Here is a 22012-nt window from a genome sequence, read left to right on the forward strand (position 1 = left end):
TAGTGATTGCTTTAATGCTAGCAATAAATAGAATGAATATAAAAGACGTCCCAGTGAAACACTAATAGATGTCTGCCTTTCTCTCATTTAGATCCTGCAGGAACTGGAGTATGGTCCATCAGTGGACTGGTGGGCTCTGGGTGTGCTGATGTATGAGATGATGGCAGGCCAGCCACCATTTGAGGCAGATAATGAGGACGACCTGTTCGAGTCTATCCTCCACGATGACGTGCTCTACCCAGTCTGGCTCAGCAAAGAGGCTGTCAGCATCCTCAAAGCGGTGAGCTCCCTAACCTTCTCTCCTGCTCAGTCACCATTAGACTAGCGTTTGCTCAAAGGGCAGAATGTCTGGATCCACCTTTAGTGTTCGTTCATGATTTTTGCTAGCAATTCCTCAAAATGGAGAACCATTTAACGCACTCTAGTGCTGAAATATGATTGGGCGAGCCTTTGCCTGAAGTGGTGAGTGCCTTAACCTTCCCTAGTGCTCATGGGTAATTGGGCTAGCATTGGGAACATTTGGAGACGATGTAGACATTTCCTTGCTTCTGCACTCTTGGTTCCTCAGTGTCATTTTCTGCTGCTTGAGCGATGTATTGTCTCCTCTGACTTTTTCACTCCTCCCTGTTCCTTTCACAACCTTTTACCTATTTCCCTTGTTCCCTCTCCGCCCTTTCCTTCACCCCAGGGCCTCTCCCTTCTCCCCACATCAGTGGGTTCCTGCATTTGTGTCTGCATACAGTCACTGCTGGCCTGTGCTGTATCTAAGTCTGTTAAAAGCATTAAGTAAAACATCAGTGCATGTGTTAAGAGTTTTGAATACTTTACTGTGCGACATATGTTTGGTGTGAATAAAGTTCTCATTAACCTGTGATGAACCCTGACAGAGTAGGACATGCAGATCAATAAAGCATTTGTGGTTTTCCACCCACTAGCAGGCAGCAAGTCACAACATGCTAATGAAAGCATCATGCAGCACCCATATTGGGTAGAGTGCTTTAGGTAACCCGTGTGCGTGTAAATGGTCACGGTGTCATTGTGTTCTTGGATGAACCTCTCTGATCGTTATCTCTGATATCTTCTCAGTTCATGACCAAGAGTCCGAATAAACGCCTGGGCTGCGTGGCATCTCAGGGGCTGGAGGAGGCCATCAAAGTCCACCCGTTCTTTCGAGAAATAGACTGGCTTCTGCTAGAGCAGAGGAAGATCAAACCTCCATTCAAACCACGCATCGTGAGTGCCCTCTGACCCCACAAGCTCTCAAAACATACACAGTGTGCCTACATTTCACAGTAAAAACCCACTTTATCAGTCAAAATGTTCTACATAATACAGCAGAAACATGCACATCCACCCCAACTATTTGAAGACTGCCTTCTTCAACATATTCAACTGTGTGTTTGTGGTCTAGACTGAAAGTCAGATGCCACAGAGACGTTGCTCTGCTTCTGCTTTCCCATGGTGGGGGGAGGATGTGTGTGTGTGTGTGTGTGTGTGTGTGTGTGTGTGTGTGTGTGTGTCTAATACGCATTTGCAGTAAATAGTAAGTTCACATAAAGGTGAGAGGAAAGTGCTGCTACTTTCCTTCATGTTGTTCTGGGTAACCTTCTTCTGACCTTCTCTAACACCACAATGGCTTACCAAGTTTCTAGACACATAAAACTCAGAAAGCAATGACATCAAGGCAAACGTTCTGCTCTGTAAAGTGAAAACAGTCTTGAAAAGTGAAATTGGGCATTAATTGTTGCACTGTTCAAATTCAGCAAATTAAACATGGTAAATCTTACAAGGGGAAAATTGTAAAAGGAGATATGAGTTTTATGATTAGGTCATAACTTCCATGACTGGCTTGAATTATGTATGAGATAATCACTGACTGACACAAATATCTCATCGTTCTTTTTTGTAAAGGTTTCTAACTGCTTCAATGATCCGTTTCCTATGTGTCTTTTGTCAGTTACATCACAATGCTGTTGAATCAGAAAACACAGCATTCCAGTCTAACTGTAGTGACACTTGTGCTGCCTCTTTCTGCTGTGATCATACCATGTCCCTGACACACAAATTTCACTTAAATTTCTAGAAAAAAAGACAAAAAATTTGTATTAGTTAATAATGTATTACAATATTAGCTCTCTGTCTCTTACTTCTCTTGTCTTTCTTCACTGCAGAAAACCAAGAGGGACGTGAATAACTTTGACCAGGATTTCACACGCGAGGACCCTGTTCTCACTCCTGTAGATGATGCCATTATTAAACAGATCAACCAAGAGGAGTTTAAAGGCTTTTCCTACTTTGGAGAAGAGACACTGTCCTAAACGTTGGCTTTGTGGCTCCTTTCCACATGCAAGCATGCACACACACACACACACACACACACACACACACACACACACACACACAAACCCATACATGGTCTGGTTGTAAGCTTTGATACCAGTTTTGTTGACAGGGTAGGCTGAGGTGTGAGGTGCTTCTCAAGCTACTCCAGATTTCCTTCTTCTCCTCCTGTGTGTCCTCCAATCACTTCCTCCTGTGTCTCCTTCTCCAAACACTTCCTTCTGTGTCTCCCCCAATCACTTCCTCCTGTGTGTCCTCCAATCACATCCTCCTGTGTCTCCTCCAACCACATCCTCCTGTTTGTCCTTCTCCAATCACTTCCTCCTGCCTCTTTTCACTTCAGCTCTTTTCTTCCCAGGCGTCTCTAGCCACTCTGATACTCCAGTACTGACAGCTATTTTGCAAACTGTTCAGAGTGACCTCAGCAGTTGGACAGTAAAGGTGGAAATGCACTCTTGTGATCTTGTACCAAATTTGATGATACCAATGATTGTACTGCCATTCAGAATCAGGTCTAGACTTCTTCGGAAGGAAATGCTGAAGATGGTGATAATTACGATGGTGACTGATGATGATGATGATGTCTTGGAAGAAGAGTATGCCCTGCATAAGTGACAATGAAATGTGCTGTGTTGTGTTGTGCAGTCAGTTGCCTTTTTTGTGTATTCAGGTGAAATTTTGGGAGCAATTTTATTATATGAAAATATGAAGATAAACGTTTATAGCATACAGTATATTCCAACACAGTGTTACGAAGGTCTGTTAGGAATGACGACCTGCTATATATAGGTTGTGTTGGCCTGAAGTGTTGACTGGTCCAGCCTGTATCCATGTGCTTGTGTTTGCATGCGGGAGTGCACATGCCATTTTCAAACTCTTCATTTTGGCTGTCGCCTTCCTGTTGTTGTGCGTTGGTCATGCGTCTTTGCTTGCCTGTGCGAATCCTGCTGTGTTTGCAGTGCTCTGTCACTGTGCAACCAGAGACATAGTAACAGGCAGAGAGGCCAGTGACCAGAGCTGTCTTGCCCTTTGTACAGAGCACAAAGTGTAAATAATATCAGATCCAAAGCCTGTGAATGCTTCACATAGAGTAGTCAACTGTTGCATGGTGGGCCAAATTATGTTATTATTTAAATAGTACCAGTTATGGAGAAGGAAAAAAAAAATTCTGATATCCATGTGCAATACCCTGATTTATTTTCTCTCTTAGTAACTTTTTTCCAGTTGCCGTTTTTATTTTTGCTTTTGTTTGTTTCTCTTGTGTGGTCTTTTACCACTCCTGCTGATCTCAGATGCTGATGACTGTCCTATGGGTTACAAACCCAGTAGAACAGCCGGATGTTGACCTAATGAGGAAGGTCCCCCTCTCTCTCTAAGTCAGTCTCGCTCTCTTACTTTCTTTCTCTCTGTATTTCTCTGTATGCCACCCTCATGTGCATAGAGCATTAACTGTGGAATGTAGAATAATATTATGTGTTAATAATTTATTTTATAATATGCATATTCATATGGTTACCCTTCTCATTGTGTCAATAAGAACTCTTTTCCTACTGTGCTTTGTTTGTCTGCATATTTTAAACAAGGAAGCCATGTTATGGCACTTGCAAACCTTTCTTGATAGGTTGTTTCCCAGCCACATAAGTGCAGCTTGTACATCTCCGATAGTGATTTATGTGGACTATGTGGAGTTTTGTATGAAGTGTGAACAAAGATGGGGAACGTCAGGTATAGTGAAGGCTCAATTTCAGGCGATCTAATTAAACCTTGTGATGACTTCTTGAACAAGTCAGTGGCGATGTGAGGAATCTTCAGTTTTCTATTCAGAGCAGTTATTTTACTGACCAACCCCCCACCCCCCCTCTCCACTTCCCTATTCTTCTAGCTTTAAGTATTTATTCTTTGAGAAAGTGTTTTAAATGTTTATGTTGTACCAATTGTTGCATTTTTAAGAACTGTGTGTGGGTCATAATTGTCACTTGTCTGTGCAAGCTGTCTTAAGTGTTAAATCCTCTGTGCTGCGGTCCTCAACGGCCTGTCTCTGCACCGTGCCCAACGCTTTATCTCAACGCTGGTTTTCTTACCAGTTGTTCTTTTTTATTTTGTTTTTTTTAAACCTGTAAATGAATGAATTTATCATGTAAGAATTGGTCCGTCTTCAAATTGACATAAAACAAGCAGTTAAAATATTACCTCTTAAATTAAGTGCAAATGTTCGTCTGGCTGAATATTAAATATTTGCGCATACAGTATTATAATACATCAAAGTTTCATAATGTATGATAGTGCTGTATGTATTATATACATCTTGTAATAGACTTTAGTTCCTGTTTGGTGAAGCTTTATGTGCAGAGGTATATCTTTTCTGGATACACTAGCGTTTTCTCATTGTAAGCATTTTATCATGTGCCAAACGTACTGTAATCTAAAGGATGTGAATGTGTTTGGGTTTTTTTTCTTTCTGAAACTATTAAAGACTAAGATGTCAAAATCAAAGATCCGGAGTGATGCGTTCATTAAGATTTAAGTAGCTTTGCAGCATGCATGTGTCAGCTGCAAGTCTTTATATTTCCGGTTGTCATTTGGAGATATTTTAGGTATTAAATGGTTAGAAAATATGTATGCACATGATAGTGTCCATACCTGCTCTCAAATTCTAGTCTATCTAGGGTGCTGTAAAAGCTGTAGGACTGGTTTGGTTAGATGCTAATTGGCTAGCCATATTACACACTATTGCTTCACATTCCAGTCACGTTCCGGAAAATACTTAAATTATGTTATTATCACTTTGTTACAAGGATTAAAATCGCGTCTCTCCACATTAGTCCTTAAGCAGCGTGCATTAGGCTCTTTAACGCCGTCTTGACGCGATATTTGTACTAATTTTGCTGTCAGGCGCATGCACGACCTTCTCCAAGGGACAGAAGCGAACAAACTTCAAGCTCGCCCACGTGAGGCGGAGAGGAAAGGAGCGCGCACCGAGGAAAGGAGCGCGCAGAGAGGAAGGCGCTTTATGAAATGGTCGCCAATCAGTGCGCGCAGCCAGCAGGCGTCTGACAGCGGGCCGGCGGAGCGCTGCGAGACTGCTTGGGAGACGCAAACTGGCACTCACCTAGCCGTACGGCACAGGAGAACTTAGAAAAACGCTTGTTATTGCCCTTTAAAGTTCCCTACGCTTAGCCCGTTTATTTCACATGGGAGTGCGGTCCTCTGTGTCGATCCAGCACTTACTACTTCAACCATTCATGGAAAATTACACTGAACTCCAATAATGGACTTCAAAGAGAAGAGATAATTGATCAGACGCCACCTGTGGATACGGTCGAGTTTTACCTCGAAAAGTTGCTGTTGCTGTTGTCCCAGAGCCTTGACTGAACTGATTTGGATTCTAGTCTTCCAATTTAGTAAACCATGACTACTGAAAAAGAAAAGAAAAGGTAAGACCCACGAGGATTCATCCTTTCATCACGGTCGTCCAGTATATGTGCACAGTTACGTTATGCATTATAGTGTCTTATTATAGTAGATTGTGTGTATTTCATCTGAGGTGTTATTCGCTGCGCAATGGTCCGTGTAGTGCAGACACTGACAGCCTTCTGGACACACTGATAACCCACAGATTCCTGTTCGAATAAACTTTGGCCAAACAGTGTGACAGGGCCACTTCGTGTGGTCCATGCATCAATTTAACGCCTTTCAAGAGTAGCAGGTCTCTTTTTTTGTCTTTTTTTATTATTAATTTGATTGACGTGTTGTTTTCGGTGTAATTGCGAAGAAGTTTGACCGAACTACTGCAGTCTCGTAGGTATCGCGGATGTTTTCGCGGGGCAAAGACATACAATTTGGTTCGGTACTGATTATGAAAATTAATTAATGAGCAATATCAAATCGATAAATTGGACAGAGGTGGTAAAAGTGTTAGGAAAACTTGGAAAGGGATCGTTACGTTGCCGTAGTTGGCTGTCCAAATCCCGATGATAACTCATGAGTACACACAAATATAACAAGTGTAGCCTACTGAGTGTGGGTCAGTATTGGCAGCTGATGTTGTTTTCGTATACTTACTTGTTGATACGTTTGCCTTTGCAAAGTTAAAAATGAATACATTGTGTTCCTGTTTAGATCGGACATGGAAAGAGAAGACAAATTGTTATTTACAGCAAGCCAACACGGTCGTGTAAACGTGAGCAGCAAATTAATGTTTTAAAGTTCAAATGGGCAGCTGTGAATAGCCTGGAGGGTCTTTTTAAGAGATACAACAGATTTGCAGGTGTAACTGAGTTTATATGAACGTCAAATAAAATAGGACAAGAGTGAGTTTCCTGCTTTTATTATTTTGGTAGTTGTAAAGCGATAGTCACCGCGAGCTAAGTAAATCAAATAATGTATATAAATCCATTTTCCAGTAGAGATATCTTATACTTTGTGTAGTTATTTTATAATAACTTTAGGCCCGTGCTGTTCTTCTGTCGTGTTCACCCTAGCATATATTCTTTGAAATAAAACAAGTCCACATAACTGTCTTGCTCTTGATTAAATGCAGGTTAAGAAAAAAGGCCTAGTTGTGTGGAAAAATACACATTGATGACTTCACATTCCTATATCACTATGTATTGGATTCTTTTGTAATGTAAAAAGACAGTGAATGAGCAGATTCGCGTGATGAAATCAACTAAAAATGAGGAAAAATCATATTAATTCATTAATTCAGATGTTTAAGTAAACTTAAGTAATACGTGTAAATAAACGTGCTTCCCTACCTCTCTCTCTCTCTCTCTCTCTCTCTCTCTCTCTCTCTCTCTCTCTCTCTCTGCGTGTGTGTGTGTAGGTGTGTGTGTGTGTGTGTGTGTGTGTGTGTGTGTGTGTGTGTGTGCACTGAAGAAAAGTCTTGTTCTGTATTTCTTGTTCTGTATTTTATGTGGTGACAATCTGAGTGCCTTTTTTTTGTTGTTTTTCCCACCTTCACATGGGGAGATCCCATATTCACAATCCACCACTGTCCATCACTGTGTCATTCACAACTCATACTTTGCTTTATGCATTTTGTGCACTACGCATTTTACAGTTTTTTTCTTGTAATTTGCTACTTTAAGTATATGGTGGTTGTATTTGTAATGAATCCATAATGCAGAGTCAACGTTTACATTGAGATATCAAATGTTGAAGAATGATAGTTAGACACCAGGAGTGGTAATAATGGGGGGTAATCTGCTTCTGTCTTCATATGCCTAAGGGACGTTTAAAGAAGGACTGATTTGTTCTCAGTGCTTAGGCCATCAGTGTCTTGCTAGCAGGGACATAATGTTCCAGTGCAGATGGAGATTAGCAGGTAATTGTTCACCTCCCTTTCAGAGTGTGGAAAAGCACAGAGAGGCAGGCGGTGAGGACAGTCTGGCGGAGACACGTGAAGGCTGCGTCTGCCTCCGCTCCTCTGCCCGCCACTTCAGCAGACTGTTGGCCTTTTTGCCGATTCACATTCAGTTCGGCTCACGTTGCGGCAATTCCATTGTCAACTCTATAATTTAGGCTGATGTCTTCAGAGTGTGAACTTTGCGCTAAATTGTCCCCTTGGAAGATGAGATGGCCGGGGAGTGTGTTGTGTGTTTTGTGTGTGTGTGTGTGTGTGTGTGTGTGTGTGTGTGTGTGTGTGTGTGTGTGTGTGTGTGTGTGTGTGTGTGTGTGTGTGTGTGTGTGTGTGTGTGTGTGTGTGTGTGTGTGTGTGTGTGAGTGCGTGTGTGTGTGAGTGACAAAAACAGAAAGAGAACAAAAAATGATTTTGAGTTAAAATGAGAGAATCACTTTCTCTTTCTTTAGTCAGCTCTGACATTTATCTTTATCTGCAGGAGGCTCTAACCTTGTCATTCTCCAGTGTATATGGTTCAATATTGTAGCATCTTGAGACCTATTAACCATGTAGGTTATAAATAATTTCTTTCTTCAGTAGATTAGTGTGGTAATCATTGTCATAAACACAGCTGAGACAAAACAATCCTGTCAAAAACCAGTGTGTGTGTGAATGGAGCCTCTGTATGATCTGAGATTTGGCTTTGAATTCTGGTGTAATCTTGTTAAGAGAGGAGAGAGTGAGTGAGAAAAGGGCCAAAGGTCATCTCAGCAGTCATGTGACTGGCTGTTTTTTCTTCTTCTTGCCAATCAAGTATATAAAAAGCCTTAGGGTACAGAGGATAGGTACACTTTGTCATCTGTAGCTACTTGTTAAGCACCAATCATATTAAACAGTGACAACTTCTGACTTTCCCTTTCTTTCTTTCTTTCTTTCTTTCTTTCTTTCTTTCTTTCTTTCTTTCTTTCATTCCTGTCCCCAAACAACACAAACAGCTACATGAACAGTTATACTTACATTTCACCTTAACTGTCCACAGAGTACTTGATTTACACACTTAATCAAAGGCAGTCACTAAGGCGAATAGGGGAGTGGCTAGTAAATAGCTGTCATTTCGTAATGAATTCTCAGGGTAATCACCGTGTCAATGGGGCGGTCCATGACATGTCCGAGTAATACAGACATGTCAAATGTGCTAACAGCACAATGTTTTGCTCCATCTGACCTGCCGTTTCTCTTTTATCGAATATTACAGCGACGTACAAATTCCTCCACTGCACGTATCCAGAAGCTCTCTGGCCTGCCCGAGCCAGAGGTGTCTGGAGCGCAGACCTGGGGAGGCCATCTGCAGATGGGGAAAGCATGGGGTCTTGGGCCCTGGCCGCAGCAGCCTGTGTAGGGCCTGTGCTCAGTGCCCTGTGCTGGGACGAATGAGGTTAAGGAGAGAGCAGACCGCTGCACAGACACTGCACAGTTCCAGCCAAGCACACCACTCACATACACGCTGTTTTGGGCATCCTGTGGTTTATTCGTTCAGTCGCAGGTACTATAGCCAGTCAGTGTGTGTGTGTATGTGTGTGTGTGTGTGAGAGAGAGAGAGAGAGAGAGAAAGAGAGAGAGAGAGAGTGTATTTATAAATTGTATGTGGTTGTCATTTTAATTATGTTTCTATCCAGTAAGTATTTTGTCTACTTGCAAAGTGAATGTGTAGTTGCATGACCAAGTCATGTACTGTGTGTTTATTATACCTTTATCATTGTACAGAATCTGAACTGAGAAATATGTGTAACATGATATAAGGCAGTTGGTGCCCATGATCTTTATAGCTCTGTTGTGCATGTGTGTTTGAGTATGTGTGATAAACAGTGAAGCCAGGAGACAGAGATGTCACACCTTCTCATTAAAATCTTAGAATAAAGTGCACACACACATCCACACACAGACAGATGAGCATCTCTGTGTGTGGGCATTAATGTGGCTTATTATGGGGACCAAATGTTCTCATGATTATACAAAAACATGTTGGCAGAAAAAATGGTAGAAGCGCTCAAAGTGTTCTTTTTCCATTTGGTTAATGGAGTTGTTAGGACCAGGCAGAGTGTAGGCATGACCCACAGTTCTGTGTACTTACAATAAAGCTGGTTATTCTCCTGATTCCTTTTACTTTACCATTATCATATGAACTCATTGAGTTTCATTTTTGTTTGGGGATAATTATCATACTTCTGTTATTTATCAAATATTTTTGGTCCCGCCTGAGCGACAGTTGTTAACAGTCTGAGAATAGCTCACGTCCTCAAGTCTGAGCTGACCACAGAACCTCCAAGCACATCTTACTAGGTCTGTGTGTTTACTGAGAACAGTTTATCTATTAAATCAATTTATAGTGAAATCAGTGACTTTTGAGCTCTCGAAAGCAAATGCATGCAACTGCAGAGGACCTGAGATACCGGGCTGCGTCTAATGCAATCAGAGGTTGCAGCTGTGTCTGGAGAAGGCAGCGATTGTTGAGTAGCTGTCCTCTCTCCTTTTACACCATGTATCTTCATCCATGCTTCATCACCTCCTTACCAGGTTTCCTCTGTCTGCAGGTTCATCCTCACGCTAAACCATAGCCTTCCCCCAAGCACAAGCTTATTGATTGCAAGTTGTTAGGTCTTGCACTGATTTGTCCCATGGTTCAGATGTTAAAACAAGGTGATATATTACACCTCTTAAAATAATTGACAGTTTATGTAGATCTTTTACTTTATCAAGGAAAATAGTCTGTGTTTCTCTGCAGATTGCAGGAACATGCTGTGTGTTCCGATGATGGTGTTTGAGGTTCAGAGAGCTCACCTGAGTCATGAGTTGTTGAGCAAACACATGGCTCGCATGGCGAGCCCCTGGGATAAGGCCCCGCGATCAGGATAAGGACGTCCTAGGCAAAATGGTTTAATCCCGCAAAATTATTTTATCGTTGGAAATATCTTTTAATAACTGTGAAATGAAGGGTTAATTGTCTTTCTGGACATGGTGCTTCATTCTTTTGACATTCTGTTCTTAAAAAATATATGGAAATCATTCTCCTCTTCTGGAACTGTTTACACAATTCTAAAATATTCAGCAAAAATACTTGAGATCGAGTTGTCCCTGTAGATCTTTAATACGTTATGGGGCAATCAACATAGATAACTGTTATCTTGGGGGAGGAAAACTGAGGGAGAAACTGATGGTTGTTAGAGGGACTTTGTTTCTGCTGCTAGATGTATTATAATGTGGTTCTATGTTCTGAACACCGTGTGCTGGGACAAGACCTCCGACCAGCAGCCCCACACAGTCATGGCTGCGCTCTGACGTGCAGTGGCTTTGCCGTCGTCGTACGTTGTCTCTCTGCGAGTTGCTCGGAGTGTAACAGCGAGTGTGGCACTGACCGCGGTGGTGTACCACGCTCGGGGCACGTGGAGTTCATCTCTCTCTGCCACACTTTCTAAAGCCAAGATGAGAAGCCACAGACCGCAGTGCTGTTTGCCTGGCATGTTATTTCATATCCTCTTACAATGCAGGATCTCTTAACCCTTATAAAGCAACAAATCATATGCCCCCCCTCCCCCCACACCCTGACATGTGCTACCGTACACTCTTCTGAAATCCTGAGAATTATTGTACAATATTATACATGATTATATTAACATATTCTATTTATTAGTCATTATATTTGATCAATGATGTTGTTTAACCTTCAGGACTTTTAAGAACAAATCGCATTCTGCCAAATGCCAGTCCGGCACAACTGTCTAAACACTGAACCGAGCCCAGAAGGTCCATGGATATGACTAGAACCTGTATGTTAAGAGCAACAAAATGTCATAATGATCTCACCCACGCATTTGCTGTCCAGTTTTATATCGGACATGTCGTTCATATTGTTGTCTGCCTCCCCACATTGTGATGGCGATGAGGGCAGTGTGTCCTCCCGTCATTTCCTTCAGATAAACAGGAAGCACTCGCAGCCTCCACAGGTACTGGCCGGAAAAGCCCATCAGACATTCTGGCTCTGGGCTGCAGTACAATCAAGGGCTGATGCCTGGAATAGCCATCATGTTTTATAGATAGAGCTGTTGTTGTTCAGGGAATTTTGTGGTTGGCATGCACTCTGATATCCTCACACGACTGAATGTGTTGACCTTTGACCTGTGTCACCAGGCACCCGTCGGAGCGGCGGAAGGAGAAGTCTCGTGATGCCGCTCGCTGCAGGCGCAGTAAAGAGACGGAGGTGTTTTACGAGCTAGCACACCAGCTGCCCCTTCCCCGCACCATCTGCACACACCTGGACAAAGCCTCCATCATGAGACTGACCCTCAGCTTCCTCCGCACACGCAAGCTTCTAGCATCAGGTTTGGGACTCACTCACACACACACACACACACACACACACACCAGATATCTATCACGACACTCAGGCCTGTCTACTAAGGTGTGTGTGTGTGTGTGTGTGTGTGTGTGTGTGTGTGTGTGTGTGTGTGTGTGTGTGTATGGTGTAGGTATGTGCTTTAGTTTTACTGTATATCATGGCTGCTTCCTTGCTGTAACCTTGGGTGTGATCTGTTTACTTTGCGTTGAGGAAGAGCAGATGCAATATTGCCCTCCTGTAAAGGAAATGAAAGATGAATAATATTGCATTCTGGATTTAATTGTAATAATATGAAGCCCAATACGAGAGACAATAAGCAGCACTCTTAATGTCTGTATAATGAAATCTCACCTGATTTTGTATGAGAGGTCTGTAGACATATTCATATGATTTATTAGTAATGCCTCAAGCTGGTGTCATATGCTGTTCAGCAATATATTATGTAAGGCATAAATATGTCTAGTCAGACATAACTACATAAAATATCACCCTGGGGCTACATAGTGTGTGTGGGTGTTTGTGTGTGTTGGGGGGGTTCATTTATATTACTTCAGAGGACCTTTTTGGTGGTGCACATATGTTGCATTGATTTGTTTCATAGATATAGTCCTTTTGCAGAAAATTATGAAAGGGCTCATCAATTGTGGTCTTTGGTTAAGGTTGGAGAAACTTTAGGCACAAGATTAAAACTTTATTTTAGTACATTGTCACTTCCGACAAAGTTGAATCTCACATGTAAATGTGCAAATTAGCTTAATCTAAAATAATTATATGTAGGACCTGGCAGCAAATCGTTTGTGGTTTGTGTAACTTACAGACCTCACCAAACTTACGGGTTCAACCTGGATCTTTCAAAAGCCTTTTGCCCTCTGTCTTCAGTAAGTGAACTGGTTCTGTCTTCAGTAAGTGAACTGGTTCTGTCTTCAGTAAGTAAACTGGTTCTGTATTCAGTAAGCGAAGTACTCAGTATGGTCCAGGGTTTCGCGAAAGCATCATAACACGATCCTCTTTGAATGGTAGAGTAAGTATCTCTCTCATTTAAGACGATCTTAACACTACGCTTTTGGGAAAACTATATACTGGATCAGGCAGCTATATGTACTGGATCAGGCAGCTAGACATACTGGATAAGCCAAGTTCTATGTACTGGATTGGGCAGCTCTACATACTGGATCAGGCAGCTGTACACGCAGTAACTATCTCCACCATATTTTATAGAGCAGTAGATTTTCTTTTCTTTTCTTTTCTTTTCTTTTCTTTGTTAGGACAAAATAATTTAAACTCAATTGTGGATTTCTTACAAGGTCCCAATACATGGGACCTTACAAGGTCTTTGTTGTCTTTACTTACATGCAAATGTTTATATAAAGTGTTATGTAACTAGCCCCAGTTTTTTTCACACGACAAGCAATGCGTCATACCTCACAGTGTTAGCTTTTGTTTGGTTTTAGTTTTTTGTTTATGTCATCTGTATTGAAATGAACGAACAAATGAATTTAAATTCGCTCACCCAAGAGAGCAGGGATATAAATCCCTTAAGAATGCAATGAGACAAGGGCGTGAAGTGGGACAGCTTTTCACACTCTTGACGGAGACTGACAGAGAGTTATGAAAGAATGTGGAGCGTATCTTAGCCTGGAGCTGGGCCAGGCTAGCTGGGCCGGCACAAGTGCCATGCATGGTGGGGCAAAGCCCTGTCGAATGGCTGGGGGCTGAAAACTCAAGCAGTAGTTTGGCCCTCTGCCTGCAGCAGTCTTCTTGTGTAGCCGGGACAATGCCAGCGACCAGGTGGGGTCAAAGAGCCAGTCGGGGAAGGAAGCTCTTATCAGAGGGGAAGCAGGTCTCCACCTCCCAGTATGGGGCCTATAGCTTTAATTATTGCCTCAAGTTCTTGAGATTGTTCAGTGATATCGTGTGCATCTCCACTCTGCTTATGTTACATGTGAGGTTTTTTTCATTTCTCATGGTAAATTACGTAGATAAAGATTTTTATATTTTTTTGTAGAATTTCAGCGACTTTGATGAAAGTTGTCACTGCTTAGATTTTTTATTTTTTTTGTAATTTGAATAAGCGTATAACGGAAACAATATACATAAGCATTCTTCACATTGTATGTGTGTTTTGTGTTTCCGTGTGTATTTCTGTTTCTGTGTTTGTATAATCTTTTGTATGTTTGTCTTTCAAGACTGCAGGAAAGTGTTGAGTTGAAGACGTTTTTTAGCAAGAGAAAGAAAAACGATATCAACACACACACACATACACACACACACAAACACATAAACACAAGTTCTAAAGTCTAACCTTGAAGCGTTTTTGTTTCTTATTTATCTGTCAATGCCAGGCTGTGTGAACAGACAGCCAAAGGAGGACATACAGATGGACACTCTGTACCTAAAGGCTCTGCAGGGTTTTGTTCTGGTGGTGACATCAGAAGGAGACATGATCTTCCTCTCAGAGAACGTCACTAAATTCATTGGACTGACACAGGTGAGGCCCTTTAGATTTGGCATCACTCAAATACACCCAGATTTCAGTTGCAGAGAAAGGCTGGATATTTCTGCTGAGTCACTGAGCCACTGTGACAACATCGCTGATATAAACTTAATGATCACTTTAAACCACTTTCAGGTGGAGCTAACAGGACATAGCATCTTTGATTTCACACACCCTTGCGATCATGAGGAGATCCGAGAGAATCTCAGTGTCAAAGCAGGTGTGTATGTGTGTGTGTGCGTGTGTGAGAAACATGAGAAAGTTCCTTTTTTATTCACTGTTTCATTTGCATTTTGCGAAGTCTGGATCGCCATGTCAATCTTTATCCTCAAATGGCCCAAAGCAGAAAGCCTGTTTCTTATCTATTTGCATAGAAACCACGAAGATGCCCGTATGCATGACGTTATCACAGTTTTGATGATGCATTTCGTACATTCTTTAAGTGGTCTTTTCTAAGAAGTTTGTTACTCTAGTTCAGTTGTCCTGCAGCCAAACTCTGATGCTTTTCAAGGCTCATAGTCTTCACGCAGGGTTACTGAAACACTAATGCTGGGTTCATCATCAGGGTTTCTCTGATCTTATGTAGACTTACAGTGAGCTCCCTGGACACTGTCCCTGGACTCTTCTATTCTCTTTCTAATCTCCTGTGATCTCCTTTCATCTTCTCTGCTTTCTTCCCAGTTCCTCACCCATCTTTCTATCATAAGCTCCCTCTATCTCTTCCATTCTGTCATTTGACCTGGTCAGCCTTGGTGCTGTTGGGAGACATTATTTTCTGGCTTTTGATTGGCTGCTTGAATATAATCTCCCTGAGATTGAACAGCAGACTGGTTATACTGTAGCAGAGGTTTCTGCAGGTCTGCTCAGTCCAACTGCACTTTGACCCTTTACCCATGACCCAGTCACTAAACAAAGACCAAAGATCTCTGCCTTTAATGAATACAGGCCATTTACTACCAAAGACAGTTAGAACATTTGTGTATGGATGTATGGACAAGGTCCAAAAGCAAATGAAAGTATGAATGCTCTCCTAACATTGCTGCGCTCTGGTTATTAGGGACCGTGTATGTGCGGAGATGTAAGGAGGTGAACATGGAGAGAGATTTCTTCATGAGGATGAAGTGCACTGTGACCAGCAGAGGACGTACTGTCAACCTTAAATCAGCTGGGTGGAAGGTGAGGACACTCGCCTAAACACACACACACACACACACACACACACACACACACACACACACACAGTAAGGGCCGGCCTTCTTCTCTGGGCCTCATGCAGTGTTCTCCTCCTCCCTCAGGTGCTGCACTGTACGGGCCATCTGAAGGTGTACACCAGCCGTCCTCCTAACGTCCTGTGCAGCTTCAGCGAGCCGCCGGTGACCTGTGTGGTAATGTTGTGTGAGCCCATCCCCCACCCCCCCAGCATGGACATGCCCCTCGACAGCAAGACCTTCATGAGCCGGCACAGCATGGACATGAAGTTCACCTACTGTGATGAGAGGCATGTACACGTGTGTGTGTTTGTGTGTGTGTGTGTGTGTGTGTGTGTGTGTGTGTGTGTGTGCATGCGTGCGTGCGTGCCTGTGTGAGAACATTTTTCTGTTTTTGTGTATCAAATATCCCCAAAACCTAATTTTTGCATTTATATAAATGAATGTCAGCAATGTTTAACCTTTGTCATGTGTGTACACCAAAAATAGGCTGGCATTCTTATCTCTAATCCCCTCTGTGACACAATAGTTATGGCACTGCCTGTGTTGTTATCACGCTGTGTAATAAGGGAAAGTGATTAGCAGGGCTGTCTATTAGAGTAGGTTGACCTCTGGAAGTCTCCAGTAAGTAGCAGCTGCTCTCTTACATAACGGGCATGTGTGGCTGTGGATGAGAGGGACAGGACTTGGTCCAGGTCTGCCACACACTGTGCAGTCCGTCCAGGTCACGGCGAGCTGGTGATATGAGCCACTGGGACACAGTCGTCGGTGCCGGGTGTCACCCTGCTGTGATTCTCATGTGCTGGTGTCGGAGTCAGAGATAAATACCTACAGCTCATTTGCAGCTAAATCCAGCGCAATGCTGGATTCATGGAAAACGGACCATTTCCCACAGGAGCAGTGGTGCTTTAATTAAGTTTGTTTTGTATATAACAGGTGACATGTTTGTGCTCATTAAGCTCTACTGCCATTGGAGTGGAGGGAGGAGCGTGTTATGGATCAGGACTAGAGTGTTAAGGATTTGCAATTGTGCTAAGGAAATTTCAGATACAAAATGAGGCATGCTCTGTGATCAGTAGCAATCACAGCAGACCAACAGCAAGATGATGATATTGATCACTGAGAGAAATAAATGGAGGAGACTTGATTAAGGATGGAGGCGTTCATTTCAAAGGTCCTTTTCATCTTTCTGATGTGCTGTGGATGGCTCTGGTGAGTTTAATGACTCTAACTGCTTACTGCACTGAAATCAGTCACACAAAAATGAGGTATGGTCTGCAAAAGCAGTGCATTAATATACAGTGGATTAAGGGATGGTCTGTTACTGGAACACACTCAAAAACATATCAAAGGCAAGAAGCGGTAAAAAAAAAAGAAAAAGAACAAGAAAGAAAGATTTATTGTCCCAGAAAACAGTCTGATTGTTGCAGTTTGTTCTGAAGAGATGCAGGAGTTTGCCTTGGCTTCCGGCCTCACAGGTCATTTAGTGGACTGATTGACCTGTTTTCTCACGAGCTATGTGGTGGAGGTCATGGTTGTATCTTTTGTTCTAGAACATTCTCACATATTTAACAGCCTCAACACTCACAATCTCTACAGTATAGGAAATAATGTTGTCAGTGCAAGCAAATCTTCAAACATGATCAAGAGAGGGAATGATAATGAAAATATGGAATGAGTATAACGATTACTTAATTGAGTGCAATCCATCTTCTACAGGGTGAGAGCTCTGGTGGGCTACAGACCAGAGGACTTGGTGGGGCGCTCGGCCTATGACTTCTACCATGCGCTGGATTCAGGCAACATGACCAAGAGCCATCAGAATCGTAAGCAAAAACCTTCTCAGTTTGACCACTTGGTTAAACAAATTTATACCTTTAAAGGAAAAAGCACAGCAACAGTTCTTTAAACTAGTGCTGTCAATTCCAGGTGCCGCGATTAAAAGTCCTCACCAGGATTTTGTTCAGGCTTCCTGGATTGTGTTGATTCCACTAATTTGACCTGGATTGCTAATTAGAAAATCTAGCAAGCTTGAGCAAAATCCTGGTGAGGACTTTTAATCGCGGCACCTGGAATTGACAGCACTACTTTAAACACATTTCTATTAAAAAACAGCAATAAAACAAGAACAAGCACCATTATGATCTCACATCCGCTCTCACTCGCTCCCACACACACTGTTCACTGTCATGAAACACGCTGGAAGCCATCAGTAGTTCCCTGCCTGACGACGCCCTATGACCTCACCTGGAGCTGACCGACCGACTGGCCGTGTCCTTGTGACGGAGCCCCAGAAGCTCGCACTGCTCGGCCCTGCGTGGAGATCCGTGCTCCTTATCCCGTGAGACGGGTGCCCTCCACTTCCCTGGAAACGAGTCACTTCCAGCAGGCTCACTGAGGGCTGAACGCAGATGTCCCGCTCGGGTCAAGGAGTTGTTGAGTTATTTATAAACTCAAAAAGCTTTATTGCGTCACACTATTTATTTGTTGAGCAGATGCCACAGTGCAAATGTTCTGCTGTTGCTTAATAGCATTTAATGTTTAAATGGCGTGGGGGCAGGGGGGTTATGCCTTAGCTGACGAATCTAGCCACAGATCCAGTAAAAACACACATGGTCAAGACCTTAGTTCTATTTTTCAGCAATAATGTGCCTGATTGATGCTTTCTTTGGATAGAAAGGTGCACAAGTCATCTTAATGCATTTTACATTCACAACCCACTGTGCTCTGTGGGATCTCAGGTCCCCTCTTGCCATTCAGTTTGGATACACTTGCTCAGTGTGTCTCAGCAGCCTCTTGGGCTTTTCTGTACTCCACGACTCTTTTCATTGAGAGTGCGTTCCGCAGTATCAGGTACCACCGCGTGACTGTTAGCCTGTTAGCCCCAAGAATGACCCTGACGACCCCCGCAGTACCCTGGTAACCCCCCCCTCCCCCTCGCTCTAAGTGGGGTGCAAACCATGCAGGACAGAAACCCCAGCAGCTCTTTCCATTCAGTGCCACTCGATGACACGCTTGGCCTGTAAGCGAGGTTTCCTCTTCTTGCTTTATTCCAGTTTAAGGTCATTAGTAAATAGTTAATACCACTAACAATAGTTAATACCACTCACATGAGACTGAGGTCTGTAAACTGACCCTTCTGTTCTGGTTGTTTACCAGTGGTTGCATGTTTTGGTGGACCTTCTGAGGTTATGCTTGGCTAAGGTTATATTTATGGTAGCCTCTGACACATTCATGCTTACGTCCAGTATTGAGAGGCTGAAAGGAGCATTAATACATGCATACATATGCTTGACCGAAAAGCTGGTAGACTGCACTTTTACTTTACGCTCATTGATTTCAAATCCATTGGGCCAGAGTACATAATCAAATCAACATGTCAGCAACTGAATACTTAAATAATGTACTGTGCTTGTGGGATGCATTCATAGGTCACAGATTGCATATTTGATATTACTGAACAACTGGGTCTGGATCGTGAAAATGGCTTGAATGTTAATTCTGACTTCTTTATGTTCTACCAGTGGTCACAGGTTTAACAAGGCAACTCGACCTGTTAACTGTTAACAATCGTTGTGTGCGATGTTGTGCTTTCTCAACTCATGAGTGTGACTGACATACACAATCACATGTTACATGGATCGGTTTGAGTGTGAATCCACATTAAAATAAGTTATCTGCATGGCCTCAAACAAGGCGTGGCCTTCAGTGCCACTGCAGCTGCATGGCATTTAAACCCACAACCTTCCGGTTGGTAACCCACAGCTCTTCCTTCTGGGCTGCTTTCACTACACACATTAACCCTGCTTGAGAAATAAGAAATTCCCTTTCTGGACACAATTAATCTTCACACCTCACTATCACAATTCGCTGGTCACCTATCTGAGTCACCTGCAGCTTTTTCAGGAAAAACATCTTGTTTTTCTCACTAGGACAGAACACATATTATACCAGTGCTGGCCTCTTCTGTGGTGGCCTGTAAGGTGCAAAATAGATTTTAAAATATTAGCACTCACCAGGCTTTATATAATGAGGCTTCAGCATCCATTACTGAGTGCATTTGTCCTCTTCATAATGCAAGAACGTCAAGTTCAAATTCAGGCCTTGAATTTCAGGGGCTGTTAACTGTCCCCAGAAACAAATTAAAATCTGAGAGGGACCAGGTATTTGCATCACATGCCCAGAAATGTGTAACAATCACCTCACAGACAACAAACACTATGATTTAGTCCATGTTTTAAAAAAAAAAACTTTCAAAAGACTAATTGCAATTATTTCGATTTTGGTAGCTCTTAAACTGAAAAACGAATTAATAACTGCTAAAATCTGGCTGATGCATTGCAATTATATGTTTTGTTATGTATTTGTATGTTTCGTATTATGACAAATTATTTATGTCCAACTCACATGGATGAACCACTTGCCAATATAAACCTGAAGCTCCTGCAGTTGTTGGCAAAAAGTGAACTATATAATTCATAATCATTATTTTGTGTATTTGGTAGGAAAGTGTGTGTGTGTGTGTCTGTGCTTTGTTTGGTGCCCCTTCACACACTCCTTCTGCCCCCCTGTGTTTAGTGTGTGCTAAGGGGCAGGTGGTGAGCGGCTGCTATCGGATGCTGGCTAAGCACGGCGGCTACGTGTGGATTGAGACGCAGGGCACCGTGATCTACAACAACCGCAATTCTCAGCCGCAGGGCATCGTGTGCATCAACTACGTCCTGAGGTGAGGTGAACAGACGGGTCCAGCTTGCATTGTCCCGACCACCGCCGAAAGCGCCGTCCCCCCAACATGGCTGTCACTGCTGTTGTGTCTGTTTCAGTGGCATCAACGAGAAGTCCACCATCTTCTCCATGGACCAGACAGAGGCGCTGTTCAAGCCCCAAGCTGCAAGCCAAGCCTTCCTCCAGGGATGCACGGACACGGCCGGCGTGCTCTTCCCCAAGCTCAAGGAGGAACCCGAGGAGATTGCCAAGTTTGCGCCCACACCGGGCGACACCATCATTGCCCTGGACTTTGGTCAGAATGCCACGCGCCACAACTTCTACCCTTACAACTTCAGTCTGTACTCCACCCCGTACCTCGATGGCATGTCCACCACCCTCCTGCATGCGTGAACTTCTATTAATACTCCCGTTCTCTACCTCGGAATCTCACCGCATGCACCTGCAGTGTTCCTCCCAGATGCTTTGCAGCAGCAGGGCTTTTGTACGGTGGCTTGGTTGTAGCTTGGCTTTGCGGCAGGGCGCACATTGTGTGATATCTCAGAGGAAACGCGTTGATTGGATTTCTCTGCTCTACAGCAAAGTGCGCTTTGTTTGACTAAGCACAGGCACATGACCTGTTGTACTAATTACAGACTAAAAATATACTTGGTTTTGTTGTTTTGTTTGATTTTGAATAAACATTTGCATAAATACAATGATTTTTAATCATTGTTATTTGTTTTCATGTGTGCACTGTTGACTGGTCTTGTGTGGTGGTACTGGTTCACGTGTGAGTGGGTATGCTAATTCACTTATCGTCACATTTTTTTTTTCCACCGGCATGCAGTGGAATCAAACTAACTGTGGTGACTTTTAACATGTGGTGTTTCCTTTTTTCACATTCGAAACTCTCATTACTCATTTTGCATCCTAACCCCCATTGTATTACAGTGTTGCATAATGCACACTTAACCTATATACTACATTGTAGCTACAGCATGAAATGAGCTTAACGCATATGATAGTATATATTAGCCACGCCTTGTGGGATTTTTGTACCCTTGTTATTAATCATTGCATATCAAGCAGTGTTCAGATAGCCTCCAGTTTTAGGGTTCGATTTAAGGTTCCCCTGTGGCACTAGTGGCCTTCTCTGACATCTGTGCTCCTCGCCCCACTTTCACAGGAAGTCCCGAGTTTGAGGAGCCAGCTGTGTTCTACGATGACTCCACTGAGGCTACAGTCAGTAAGCTGTGGAAGGCCGATTCTCCCCAGCCCGGTTCTGAGGGCAGCATGGCTAAAGCCCCCTCAGGCCCCACGCCCACCCTGAGCAAACATGACAGCTGCCCCACGGTACGAGCCCCCCTCCTGCCCCTGGCCCTCGTCACACTCGCACCGTTGGTTATCCCGGTGCGTTGTGGAACTGTCATAAGCATTAACGTATTGGCGTGGCTCTCTTGTTACGCTTGCTGTCCTCAGTCTGTCGCTTCAGGAGGAGATTATTATGGCAGCAGAGAGGTGGAGCTGAA

General features: G+C 43.1%; 2 protein-coding genes across 2 annotated transcripts in view; both read left to right on the forward strand.

The window, feature by feature from the left end:
* Positions 1-4827, forward strand: part of prkcea (protein kinase C, epsilon a) — a 48556-nt gene extending 43729 nt beyond the window's left edge. The window contains exons 13-15 of the mRNA XM_076999725.1: positions 92-280; positions 1087-1233; positions 2172-4827. Of these exons, the coding sequence (XP_076855840.1) occupies positions 92-280; positions 1087-1233; positions 2172-2318 (483 nt within the window). The 3' untranslated portion in view covers positions 2319-4827. The remainder of the gene's footprint in view (positions 1-91; positions 281-1086; positions 1234-2171) is intronic.
* Positions 4828-5191: 364 nt separating this feature from the next.
* The window catches only part of epas1a (endothelial PAS domain protein 1a), a 21296-nt gene continuing 4475 nt past the window's right edge, over positions 5192-22012 (forward strand). The window contains exons 1-11 of the mRNA XM_076999726.1: positions 5192-5774; positions 11867-12057; positions 14417-14562; positions 14704-14788; positions 15626-15744; positions 15864-16066; positions 17496-17602; positions 20355-20502; positions 20600-20796; positions 21670-21836; positions 21963-22012. The exon at positions 21963-22012 is cut by the window's right edge and continues 58 nt beyond it. Coding sequence (XP_076855841.1) covers positions 5749-5774; positions 11867-12057; positions 14417-14562; positions 14704-14788; positions 15626-15744; positions 15864-16066; positions 17496-17602; positions 20355-20502; positions 20600-20796; positions 21670-21836; positions 21963-22012 — 1439 coding nt within the window. The 5' untranslated portion in view covers positions 5192-5748. The remainder of the gene's footprint in view (positions 5775-11866; positions 12058-14416; positions 14563-14703; positions 14789-15625; positions 15745-15863; positions 16067-17495; positions 17603-20354; positions 20503-20599; positions 20797-21669; positions 21837-21962) is intronic.

Source organism: Brachyhypopomus gauderio, chromosome 3 (assembly GCF_052324685.1).
Source record: "Brachyhypopomus gauderio isolate BG-103 chromosome 3, BGAUD_0.2, whole genome shotgun sequence".
NCBI lineage: Eukaryota > Metazoa > Chordata > Actinopteri > Gymnotiformes > Hypopomidae > Brachyhypopomus > Brachyhypopomus gauderio.